The sequence below is a fragment of the Spinacia oleracea genome, chromosome 3 (genome assembly GCF_020520425.1).
Source record: "Spinacia oleracea cultivar Varoflay chromosome 3, BTI_SOV_V1, whole genome shotgun sequence".
In the NCBI taxonomy this organism is placed as follows: domain Eukaryota; kingdom Viridiplantae; phylum Streptophyta; class Magnoliopsida; order Caryophyllales; family Amaranthaceae; genus Spinacia; species Spinacia oleracea.
The window spans coordinates 101,659,239-101,672,214 of NC_079489.1; the positions used below are offsets into that span (position 1 = coordinate 101,659,239).

At 35.1% G+C, this 12,976-nt stretch overlaps 2 protein-coding genes across 5 annotated transcripts; one reads left to right on the forward strand and one right to left on the reverse strand.

Annotated features, from left to right (window-relative positions):
- Positions 1-246: 246 nt before the first annotated feature.
- Positions 247-5,153, forward strand: LOC110805644 (transcription factor TGA2). Of its 4 annotated transcripts, XM_056840613.1 has the most exons (12): positions 247-518; positions 662-747; positions 856-917; positions 1,027-1,221; positions 2,208-2,279; positions 2,405-2,464; positions 3,744-3,821; positions 3,909-3,963; positions 4,033-4,121; positions 4,245-4,304; positions 4,387-4,632; positions 4,724-5,153. In XM_056840613.1, the coding sequence occupies exons 1-12, from the start codon at positions 463-465 to the stop codon at positions 4,877-4,879; spliced, it is 1,215 nt and encodes a 404-aa protein (XP_056696591.1). In that variant the 5' UTR covers positions 247-462; the 3' UTR covers positions 4,880-5,153. The 4 variants fall into 4 exon arrangements, with proteins under 4 accessions (XP_056696591.1, XP_021866958.1, XP_021866957.1 ...); XM_022011266.2 differs by having other exon boundaries at positions 4,033-4,304; positions 4,745-5,153; XM_022011265.2 differs by having other exon boundaries at positions 249-518; positions 4,033-4,304.
- A 3,702-nt stretch (positions 5,154-8,855) lies between these two features.
- On the reverse strand, positions 8,856-11,225 carry LOC110805643 (protein PLANT CADMIUM RESISTANCE 7). The gene is made up of 4 exons (XM_022011264.2): positions 10,946-11,225; positions 10,690-10,761; positions 10,106-10,312; positions 8,856-9,251 (listed from the first exon to the last, which is right to left on the reverse strand). Exons 1-4 carry the CDS (start codon positions 11,046-11,048, stop codon positions 9,172-9,174), a joined length of 462 nt encoding a protein of 153 aa, XP_021866956.1. The 5' UTR covers positions 11,049-11,225; the 3' UTR covers positions 8,856-9,171.
- Between the last annotated feature and the right edge of the window lie 1,751 nt (positions 11,226-12,976).

Here is a 12,976-nt window from a genome sequence, read left to right on the forward strand (position 1 = left end):
TTTTTAGATATTTTTACGATTATAGAATTTGAGATATATACGTTTTAAGTCCGTTATTAAAAACCATATAAAGTCAAATGGACCATTTGCAGACCCAGCCCGCATTTGCCCCGTAATGAGCTGAGCTGACCTCCTAAGTCTAAAAAGACCCACCTCAATCTTAGCTGCATACCGTGATACGGAATCTCCCTGTCAGTCCTCTTCACTGTTGTGATTTTACACTCAAAAAATTTGACATATTTCAATGCAATTATATCTTCCTTTATCCATGTTAACTGAACCACTATTGTTTCCCTTTCTCAATCATTACACTTTGTTACTTCTCTGCTTTTATTTTTAATGCCAGAATTTAAGTGCTCCGTATGTCATTGTTATGTAAACAAGCAAACTCTTCATCTTCTTCAACATTTTGACAACGACTGTTAAGACTTAAGAGAGAGAACCACAGTAAAAAAAAAAAAAATGCAAAGCTTCAGGGAATTGTATTGCCACCCTAGTGACCCAACTTATTTCTTCAGGTTTTTTTCTCTTTTCCCTCCCTCCATACACACATTTTTTTGACCCACTAAGCGCAGTGATGTAGACGGGATACGATTCGAGGTCATTTTACATGTCTGTTTTGTTTTTGCTGATCCTCTGTTTTGTTATTGTGTGAAAACAGGGGAGAGGAAAGTATTACGCCCAACATAGGTGAGCTTTACCACCAAGTTGTTTTCCACCAACAAGATGCGGTTGATTTAAGCCGAAGTAAACACACCTTTTTTTTTAACTCATAAAAATATGCAAAATTATTGTTTTAATTTCCATATTTTTTTTTTGGTTTCCTAACAACTTCCATTTTTCTGTTGTTCGTAGGTGGTCTAAGATCAAGCAACGTCGCCTTTCCTTCAAGTTTACCATTTCAGGCTGTAAACCCGGTAATTCCTTTTTGTATTTTTCTTATATTTTGTGCACTTTTGAATTACCCAGTTTTTCATTTTTTAGAATTTCTGTTTTCTTTGTGTTAAATATTTGTAATTTGGGCAGAATAATTATTTGGGTCCATCAGCAACGGCGGCGACGGTGGCAACAACGAGGGTGGTAGAGGCAGGGGAGCTTGTTGGAGAGAAGAGAACGGTGGGAGGCAGGGAGTTGGAGTATTGGGGTGAGTCTGCAACCATGGCAGACACCAGCCAACAGACTGATACCTCCACAGATGTTGACACCGATGACAGAAATCAGGTTCATTTTCTCTCTCCTACCTTTTGGTTTAGTTTTTTGTGCTTGGGTTATACTCGTAATTTTGTAATGCTACTATCCATTTTCTTATGGTGCAATTGTAATTGTAATTGTATTGTTGCTTTCTTTGTAATTGTACTCCATGCTAAAAATATTTGGCTTGAATTTTGAACCAACTTTGGATTTTGATTATGTTTTTTGTCTTTGGTTTTCAATTTCTCGAATTTCATGTTTGTTTTGTCCGAATAAATCTTTTTCCAATGTTGTGTGAGGACATTGGTGAACAAATATTCCAATTTATTTTTAATCTGAAACCTTTGGAGTTTGGACCTCTATCTCTATTCTGATCACTATATGAAATGTAAACCTTGGACCTTTATTGTGAGTATGTGAGATGTGATTAATGCACTGGGGATGGTTCACTACTTAACAGGTTACCAAGTTATTGAAGCGTTATATTATCAGTTTTTTTTTTTTGCTCCAATGCTCATTTAGGGCTCAATTCTATTGCTAAGATTTTAAACTTCATAGGAGATAATTTTGTTGTGAAAAATGTCATAACGGATGTAGGAAAGAGTAATAAAAAACATAAATAAAGACCATAGATTTTAAGTACATCCACATGCCAAGGAAAGAAAAACTTTAATGATATTGAGGAATACAAATTACAAAATGCAGCTAGGTTCTAAATCAGAGAGTTTATAGAAGTAGTACTCTTTAAACAGATGTGCATAAGAAATATTAACTTCATTGGTTAATATGTTCTTGAAGAAATATTTTCTTCAAAAACCACTTGAATTATTAAAGATGACAACATATGTTTAATAGGTCCATAATAAAAACATGTTTAAAACTGAGCTTGTGTTATAATAATTGATTATACCATGCATGTGAATGTTGAGTGAAATTTAAGCAAAATTTTCAAAATATGTTGTTTGTGTCATTAACATGTTTGCTTCAATTATTTTCCATTGAATCCCATGATTCAGTGTCAAGTAATTCAGAATGGAGCAGTGGTCGACTCAACAGATCAATCCAAAGGAAAGACCGACGACCAAAAGGTTGTTTAGCTAGATATCAAACGTTGGAGTTTTGTAATAATATATCTCTTCAATCTTACCTTTGAATTCTAGAATTTTTAATCTATCTCTCCTTTTTTTTTTTTTTTTTTTTTCCCCCCCACCAGACTCTTAGGAGACTAGCTCAGAATCGAGAAGCTGCAAAAAAGAGTCGTTTGAGAAAGAAGGTAATCTTTTCCTGACTGTTTTGTATCATATCCTAATACTACCTTGTAGCTTCTCTAACTTGCATTATAGTTATAGTTTAACTATTTGTAATTGTTATGCTAGAATACTTCTTCAATCCAGAATTAAAGGTCACATTCACTCTTTGATAACTTTCGGAATGATGTACGCCACTAGACAAATGATGTAGAGTGCACTAAAATGACTTAACTTTTATGAAGGGTTCTTTTGCAAAATTCATGTAAGCGACTTATCTCCTAATGGGGTTTGGACAATGTGCGACCTTTTCTTACCAGGAGCATGCATTCATTTAATTGACATATTTTATATCTTAATGTTATTAATATGTTTTAAGCTCTTGCAATACTGCAAAATTGAACTTTGTCAATAATTGTTGATGCTTCAAGTACACTTTATGTTTCATCATGTGGTGTTCTCTCGTGCCCAAACACGAGTACCACAGGTTTGTTGCACATTTGCATTACCCATATAGTTTGTCTGTGAGCCTGTAAAACCAAAGAACTCATGGTTAGGATCCTGTACTTGATCTTTTTTCATTCTGACTTACCTGTACTTTATTTTTACTGTTAGCAGTTGATCGATTTGTCATTCTGACTTACTTGTACGGCTGTACTTTTCCCATTGTTAGGCTTGTAGCTTACTTTGGATATATGTACTTGGTTTCTGTAATTTTCTGGAAATGTTATTTTTAACCAGCTAGAGAGGTTAAAAGGTAAAACAGACAGGTGAAAGAGTACTAAAATCGACTTACCTGTACTTTTCCCATCACTGTAAGGTCCCTAAGTGAATATTATGGCATACTTAAGTTTAATCAGCTGTGAGCTATTCATGATCTTCTCTTCTCCAGCATCAGAATGGGCATATGCGTTACTGTTGGGGTTGTAGAGGCAAAGGTTACTGACAATATCAACAAATAGTTTTAGAACGGAAAGAGCTAAGGGGTGGTATCTTTTGATTGTGTACTTTGATTCATATTTCAGGAGACTTGACAATGTTTTCTGAACTTTCTGAAATAGTGCATGCGACTATTTTTTGGAAGGAAGGAGTTGTAAACAAATTAGTGAAGTAACAGATAAATCATATACTCCATAGAATATGCAACTGTTTTTTCGTCTTTAATAAACTTTCCCTTCCGTAGCTGTTACTTTTGCATTAGTTTACCTTACTTGGGTACCAATTCATGAAATTAATCATATACTATGGAGGGGAAAAAGACAGCTTATTGTTGTGACATGTATTTTATATGTTGGTTTGTTATAGGCATATGTTGAGCAACTAGAGAGCAGTCGGGTGAAGCTTGCACAGTTAGAACAACAGCTTGAAAGAGCTCGGCAGCAGGTGCAGTGCCTGAACTTTGAATTGTCCTGTTCCGAAACTTTCCATGCTCAATTTTAGTACATTATTATCTTATTTTCTGTAATGCAGGGTTTCATGGTCACAGGAGTTGGAAATGAGCCGGGCCACTCACTGGGAACTAATGGTACTTTCCTTTTATGATGGGTTTAATTGAAAGATACAAATAAGTCATTCCTTTGGCTTGTGTTTGTAGGAGTTGTGGCATTTGATGTACATTATGGGGTTTGGCTCGACCAGCATCAAAGGCTAATAAATGACACAAGATCAGCACTAAAGTCTCATGTATGTGATGATGAACTACTAGTTGTTGTTGACAGTTTAATGTCACACTATGATGAATTATTCCGACTCAAAAGCATAGGAGCAAAGTCCGATATATTTCATCTGCTGTCTGGCATGTGGCAGACTCCAGCTGAAAGGTGTTTCATGTGGCTTGGCGGATTTCGTTCTTCAGAGTTGCTTAAGGTCTTTAATTATTCTCTTAATTGGTGTGCATTTATAATTTTATATATATATATGATTATAATGACTTGTTTTTGAATATCAGATACTAGTGAACCACCTTCAACCTCTAACCGAGCAGCAATTGATGGGAGTATGCAACTTACAGCAATCCTCTCAACAAGCTGAGGATGCTTTGTCTCAAGGAATGGAAGCGTTGCAACAATCTCTGGTTGATACACTTTCTGCAAATTGTCTCGGTCCTTGTAGCACCGGAATCGTTGCTGATTACATGGGCCAAATGGCGATTGCAATGGGCAAGCTTGCCACACTAGAGAACTTTGTTCACCAGGTACAATCTCTTTTCTATAAATGAATAACAGATCTCGATAATCAATGCTCTGAATTTGATTCATTTTATTTTTATATTTTTTTGATATTAGGCTGATCTTTTGCGGCAGCAGACTTTGCAACAATTGCATCGCATTTTGACAACTCGTCAAGCAGCTCAAGCACTGCTTGTCATCCACGATTACACTGCGCGTCTTAGGGCACTTAGCTCCTTATGGCTAGCCCGTCCCAAGAACTGCAATGCTTAAACGTTGGCCGTTTTTGCAACTTCTTCTTTCAGGGTTACTGCTTGTGAACTGTTCAGATCAATCTCACCACACTAATTTTTAGTGTGATTCCTAAAATACTAATGTAGTACGGCTAATGTAAGTGCTAACGAAAGGCATGTCTTGTTATATACAAGTTTGTTGCAAGCCAATGTGTAAAATATGACCATGTCTTAAGGGGCTTTTTTCCTGGTTGTCTGTCCTCCTGAAACTAATGTAACATTATTAGGTGTAAGCTATGTTTTATCCTCAATTACATCAACATATTGTGTAAATTGGATAATTTGAACTGGGCATATCGGATATCCAATCTGATCCGTATTATCAGATATTTGAAAATTTGGAGGTGGGCAAAGCGATCAGTAGATCACAATTGAAAATTAGAGGTGGGCAAATTCAATCCAAAATATTTGATTTATTTGGGATCACTAAAATCAAATCCGTAAAATTCTGGATTCGATTGTACCAAATCGGATTGGATTTCCGAGTTTTTTTTCCTGGATATTTTAAAAATTAATAGTGGCCGGTTGCGCGTAATGCGCGCGCAATGTAACTGGAAATTTCAATTGGGCATTAATGGCGTTCTACCACCCTAATATTTTAATATTTTTGAATTCGGATTGATTTCGGATTTCCGGGTATCCGATTCAAAAACTTCGGAAACCCCAAACTTTTGTATTGGATCCGGATCACATTTTTCCGATATGGAAATTTCGGATCGGGTCAGATCCTATATCCGAAAATAAAATACATTTCCTTTTCAAAATAAAGAGTTGACAAGTTGGATACTCGAAACTCGATACTATACACAATACATGTTCTACATTTCATTTGAATAAAAAATGACACGCAAATGTATATGAGAACTTCTGTCTTGTTCCCAACTATATTTTAGTTTGGTGTACTCAGAGTCGGTTAATTTTTATTGATCGGTTGTATTAAATCGTAATTAAACAAAACCGATAAAGTTAGTACAGAAGAAAGACATTTGCTACATGTACCCAATTCTAAATATACTTCGTACTTATGAGCAAGATTATTAAGACATTTGGTACATGTACCCAATTCCAAATATACTTCGTACGTATGAGCAAGATTATTAGATTAAGGAGTATGAGTTGAGTGATTACCTAAGAAATATGCAGTGAAATGTTTAGATTAAGGTCGCAATAAGACTATTACCCTTAGTTAAGATAGTTGACAAATTAGTTAAAAAAAACATTAGAATGATTAGTTAAAAAGAAGAAAATGAATAATTGGTATACATAGCCACATAGAGAGTTACTGTTCATAAGGAACCGTAATAAATCTCCCACTTTTAAAAGTGTAAAGATAAAAGCTGATTTTTACGTTTTTGTTTTTATTTTAAATTTCATTGATTGTGGTCATTGAACTCTCTTAAGTCTCTTGACTATCATGAGTTGTTTGTTATGGGTCTAGCCCACTTATTGCACAAGTAAGTCCTAACTTGTGTTTGTGAGCCCAAAATATTAAGTTATGTATTTAGTCAATTTGGGACTAAATTGTTTGGCTTATCTTAGAAGTCTTAGAGAATATTTTGATGTATAGCTATGACCTAAGAGGATTTAGGTCAACTGAAAGAAATCCAATCTTAAAACAGAGAGAAAAAGAGAGGGCTACTAGGATTTTCAAGGACATCTTCCACGATCTGCCGTTTGCTGAAGTTTTAATCGTCGGATTCTACTGATTTTTTGTCAGCTTGTTGGGAAACATAGGGCCTCATTTTGAACGGTTGGATCGTTGTTTTGAGATCTGGTTTGTCTGTGGTCGCAGCTGGACAAAACCTACGAAATTGGGTTATATTTTTCATCTTTTACTCTCAATTGTAGATCTATTATGTATGGAAGTGTTGGTTGGTTGCGATTCTTGTGAACCGTTGTATAACTAATTTGATTATTTTGCACTCAATTTTATCATAATTAGAGAATGTGACAAGGGTAGACTCCTTGTGAAGAGTAAAACCATGTGACGTGTGAGGAGTCCACCGTTTCCATCTTCTCTTATTATCATAAAATTGAGGCAAAATAACCCTAATCAGTACAAAAAGGTTAACAACCCAACAACACGAGCGATTTGCATTAATTCCCAAAATACGCCACATTATAATTTATTTCACACTCTATCATCCACTTCAGCGTTAAAACCAGTCTAATTTTTTTAATCAATCGGCAAAACCGCCAACGGAATAGTGGTTGAAACAAGTAAACCGCTTTTAAATGAACCGCCATTTGAGTTGGCAGTTTACTTTATACAGCAAAAGAAAATCAATAACTCTCGTATTGATTTCAAAATAACAAATCAAATTGGAAACTTGGAAAGGGGAAGTTGTGAAAGCAAGCCAAAGGAAACCGCCAACTCAAATGGCGGTTTGGTTTCAGGCTAAACTATTTGAGTTGGCAATTTAGTCCACTTAACCGTCAATTTAAATGGCGGTTTATCCTAAAATCAAACCTCCATTTGAGTTGGCGGTTCAAATTTAAACAGGGAAAAAAAAACTTTTCTCTTTGTCTTGATGACGTGGACGATGTAGTGGGAAATGAATTATAATGTGTTGTATTTTGGGAATTAATGCATCTTCCAGCATTAGTATACGAAATCGCTCCAACAACACTTATATACATAAGAGATCTACTATTGAGAGATAACAGATGAAGAATACCACCAATTTTGTAGGTTATGTCCAGCTATAACCACGGACAAATCAGAGCTCAAAACAACGATCGAATCGTCCAAAACGAGGCCATATGTTTTCCAACAAGCTGACGATAGAATCCGACGGTTAAAACTCCGGAAAACGACAGTTACGTGGAAGCTGTCCTTGAAAATCCGAGCATCCCTCTTCTCTTTCTCTCCTCTCCCTTTGTGTGTTTTTAGATCTGATTTATTTCAGTTGACCTAACTCCCCATTAGGTCATAGTTATACATCAAAAAACATTCTAAGGCTTCTAAGATAAGCTAACTCATGTCCCATTTAGCCCCAAGTGGACTAAACACATCACCGAACTTTTTGGCTCACAAACACAAGTTAAAAGGACTTGTGCAACAAGTGGGTTAATTAGACCCAAAATATTGTTATCATTCCTCCACTAAATCCTACATATACTTGTTTTCTGGTTTTGTAAAGACATACCATTGTTGTCTCTTCATCTCCTATCTATTCTCTCTTTTGGGGCATAAGTTCTAGTTGAAAGAAATTAAAGGACTGAATTATGATTCATTAAAGATTATATCCATGTAAACCCATTGAAAGAACAATCAATTTAAATTACATACCTTGAGCTTCCATAGCAGCCATGAGTGAAGAGGGATCGAGCGTCGGATACGATTAAGCCTTCCGATGCTATGTTTTCTGGGTTTAGTGTGATGATCATTTGGCTCTCCATTGATGGGATATAAAGACCCAAAATGTAACCGAAAAGAACATGAGGAGACTATATCTTTAATACTCCTCTTACTCTTCTAGCTTTTCAGCTTTCTCTTGATAACATACACTAATAAAAACATGCACCGGGGGCCATAACTGTTTCAATAATGAACTTAAATGTACTATCTTCTATTTGACCCGTCACCACATTAAAGATAGTACTATGGTATCTATACAACATTTATTTTCATGATAATTATGCCTCTAAGCCAAGTCCGATCGTAAACCGTAAACCGTAAACCGTAAATAGACCATTATAAATTTGGCTTATCTATATGATGATTAACACATTTTATTGTACACATATGAGGCCCCATAATTGTATTTACTAACACTAGTGACTTCATTTCACACCCAACAATGTCATTGTGTATTAGATTTATAGTTATATTAATCTTATGGACGAATTGAGTAAGACAGTAGAGCACCGTGCACCAAATCTCGTTCAAGACAATGGTTTTATCACCACTGCATAACGATTTTTGTAATATTATTCTACTTTTGTATTCTACATTTTAGATTTTTAGCAAACCTTTATTTATAACACATCCAAGTGGATACTTTACATTAACATTTTACATAAATATACACTACAATATAATTAATATTAAAACAGGTAAAGCGAGACATCGAACATGCCAAACAATACTAATATTACACAATGAGAGACGTGCAATACATAATTGAATCCTTTTCACAATGAAAAAGGACGAAAAAGAAAGTAGAACTTTTGTAATTTGTACAACAAAGGGCTGAAAATAACCTTGAACCGAAATATTAAGCATCATATTTGATCACGACTGAACTAATTCACGCAGAATGGGCCAGGCTAGCAACGAGCCATGCGGGTTTGGATTGGGGGCTCTTTCAGTCCTTCCCGATTCCATTTCTCCAAATTGCCTTGCCATCCTAATTACCATTTTATTATAAATTATGTCAGTGCACATACCAAATTATCAATATCATACTTGTATAAAAAAAAGGTTGTGTTATAACGGATATAAAGAAAGATTAAATAACGAAAATAAAGAACGCTGAGATTTAACTTGGTTCACTAACAATGTGTTAGCTACGTCCACATGCAGAAGAGAGGAAAGTTTTATTGATCTTGAGTAGTACAGATTACAGAATACGACTAGGTTATGACCTAGAGAGCTAATATAGTACTCTCTACACAGATGCGGTAAAGTCAAGAAAATAGGTTCAAAACATATAACCCTAGTCTAGAACAACGGATACCGTGGTGGGCGCAGTAAAGGCTGACCGATTCAAGGCATTATTCTAACAGGTTGTGTTTTAATAGTTCTAACGCTTATGCACTTAATAAAAAAATAAAAATGATACAGAGTATGTACGTAGTAGTTGCTTACATAAATGGAAAGATTTTATATTTTTGGTTTGAAATGATTCTTTTTTTTTTCATTTAAACAAATTTATTACAATAATAAGAGCATTATAAATATTTATAAACGGACACCAAAAACTCAAAGAGGTTAGGAGTTCTCCTATAAAATAGAAGATATACTCTTAAATACACTCTGTCTGTCTTGATTTATTTGTGAGATAGTTAGCGAGTTATACTTTTATGAAATAATCCAGTTCAGTTCAGTTCAGTTCAGTTCAGTTCAATTCAGTTCAGTTCAGTTCAGCTCTAAAAAACAGGGCCTAACTCCCTTTACGTTTGTCAGCACACAAAAGTTTTAGCATTAATATCCTAGGTAAGTTAGTTATACTAGGGACGGAAAGAATAAAAGATAGATTACCTAAGGAAGGATCAGCTCCACGGTTCTTAAGCTCGCGAAACTCTTGAGTAAGGGCACAGACACAGCAAAATTCATGAACTAGACAATCACTGTGTGGGTCCTCTGGCAGTTTAAACATTTCCCTCAGTCTTCTTCTATATCCAGCTGCATACATTGCTTTCCATCCAACCGGAAGAAAACTATACAGGCAACATGCCTTCTGCTTCGCTATTAATTATTTTAAACAAGCGGTGTAACTATTAAGGGACGGTTCGAAAAAGAAAGTGGTGCGATTATTAAGGGACGGAGGGATTATTCATCTTGATCATGGTGTCGAATCCAAGGATTTGACACAAGGAGAAACATACACATCATATACGGAGTATGAATTTCAATTGGTGTACGTTATTCCATCATCATCTATGATTAATTAAATTCAATTTCAAATCTGTTTCCATGTGTTGACCAACCCAAGTTGTATGATTAATTATTTATTTACTCTTCCAGCTAATCAAGTAAGGCTCTATATCGTGACCAACTAAAAAGTCAAACCATGAATGAGAAAATATAATAATCGACAGCCGGAGCAGTAGTTAATTGCTTACATGTTGTGCCTCCATCAATAATTTCAGCGATCTCTCCCATGGTGATCATAGGGCAGAAACATGTTTTCAAACCTGCAATATAATGTACATTATGGATAATTATTAGTATGATTATACAACAAGTTATTGTTATAATTACTTCATATATAGTTAAGTAATTAATTAATTAAGGTAGATGACATTGACACAATCAATATTTGATACGCCTAAAGCAAATGAAACAAAGAAGCTAAGGATATAGAGCTTAAAATCTTACAATGATTGCGATCATGGCAACAGTCATGAAAGCCAGTAGTCCATTCTCCTTCGGGAGGAAATTGGGATAGCTTCGAAGGGGCTTCAACGTTAAAGGAACTCATTGTATATGTCAAGATCTAAACTATTCCTTAATTTTAATTACTTGTGTTATTGTAGCCGGCTTGTATGTAAGTATGCCTACTTTTGGGTTATTTATAGTATGCAAGTGCATATAATGAAATTCAATGGAAACGATGTTTTAAATTTAATAAGCTTTTGTGGGGTGATTTTGAAGGAAGTAGGCAAAACAAGTTATTAAACTTGTTTGATTTTTTTTGGTGGAAAAGTTTTACTAGTCAAAATTCAAAATGTTAAGACTAAGCACTTGATAATGACTAGCTATATAGTGCCAGTAATAATGAAAACTCTGAATGATATATTTAATGGAATAAGGTTTGAACATGAAGGTTTCTTTTAATTTTAATATTAAGTAGGTACTGCCTCCGTTTCATAAATATCTTTACAGTTACTATTTTCATAAATTTTTAACACAAAAATAGAAAAGTTGGTGAAATATAATAAAATATAGATAAAGTAAGAGAAATGTGTAAAACTGTGGGCGCGCGTAAAAAAAGATAAAGTAAGAGAAAATCAGTGGAACATTTTAAATAGTGTGTGGTAAGAAGAGCAAGGTAGTAAATTTTCATGTCGAAAAATGGAATAAATAAAAGTGTAAAGAATAATATGAAACGGACTAAAACATAAAGTGTAAATATTATTTAGAAACGGAGGTAGTACTTCGTAGTTAAAAATTAACCGACGCTCTTCTCTCTCTCTCTCTCTCTCTCTCTCTCTCTCTCTCTCTCTCTCTCTCTCTCTCTCTCTCTCTCTCTCTCTCTCTCTCTCTCTCTCTCTCTCTCTCTCTCTCTCTCTCTCTCTCTCTCTCTCTCTCTCTCTCTCTCTCCCTTCTCTCTTATCTTCTAGGGTTTAGGTTTTCTTTGTCATTTAGGTCAGAAATAGTCTAATTTCTTCGGAAATTAAACTATTTCCGACCCTTCTTTTTTTTTTTTTTTTTATTGTTTTCTCTTTATGTTTTGTCTTTTTTTTTGTTTCTCTTCCGTTGTTGTGTTCCCAATTTATTCTTGGGTTGTTCCTATTACGGAGTATTTATTTTTGGAGTTTTCCTAGATATTTTCTAGGTTATTGATTCTCATCCATGGATGGGAATTTTATTTTTGGGGTTTCAATAATTGGGAAGGAAATTTGGTTTCATACATGTTTAGGGTTTATCATCAATTCGCCGATCGGAACAATTTGTGCGCATATTGCGAAGGGCTCTACTTGGAAAGATGCGAAATTAAACATCGAAAATCACTGCTCGCATCAAGCTAGAAGCGGTGGAGTACGAGTTGTGCTTTAGAATGCTGAATAAGTAATTGTTTTGATTGTAACAGTTATGTATATATTTTCTTTGAATCTGTGGTATGCAGAGCTATTTTAACACCGTAGATGCATGTAGGGGGCTTTTTTTTCGTACTTTTCATATTTGGATTTTCGTAATGTAATTTTTAGGAATTTCACGAATTCCGTTTGGAAAACACCAAAGACCCAAACTTGGTCGAATATATCGAGAAGTGTGATCACTATGTTGGCTTGATTTTTGACAATCTAACCCCAAGGGAAGGGGAGTAAAAATCTAGGTTCACACTAATGACGTTAATCGAATTTGAACATTGAAAAATCGAAATTCAATCTTGCAAAATGCGTAAAATGCATGTATACTTAGAACGTTGAATTACGATGGAGTCGCCACCTGTGAGGGGGTCGAAAAAGCACGAGGCTAATGCGTGACCTCGTCCCTCGTGGGCGTGACGTTGTCAGATCAAGTGTAGTTAGATTTCCTGTGAATTTACACCCAATTGACTAGTAATATAGGAGTCGTCATTCAGTTTTTAACGACAATGAGAAAAACTAACAAAACCCGGTTATCGTGACATAAAGGGAGTGCAATTATGTTCGACCACGACGGCCATAGGTTCCCTTGTGATCC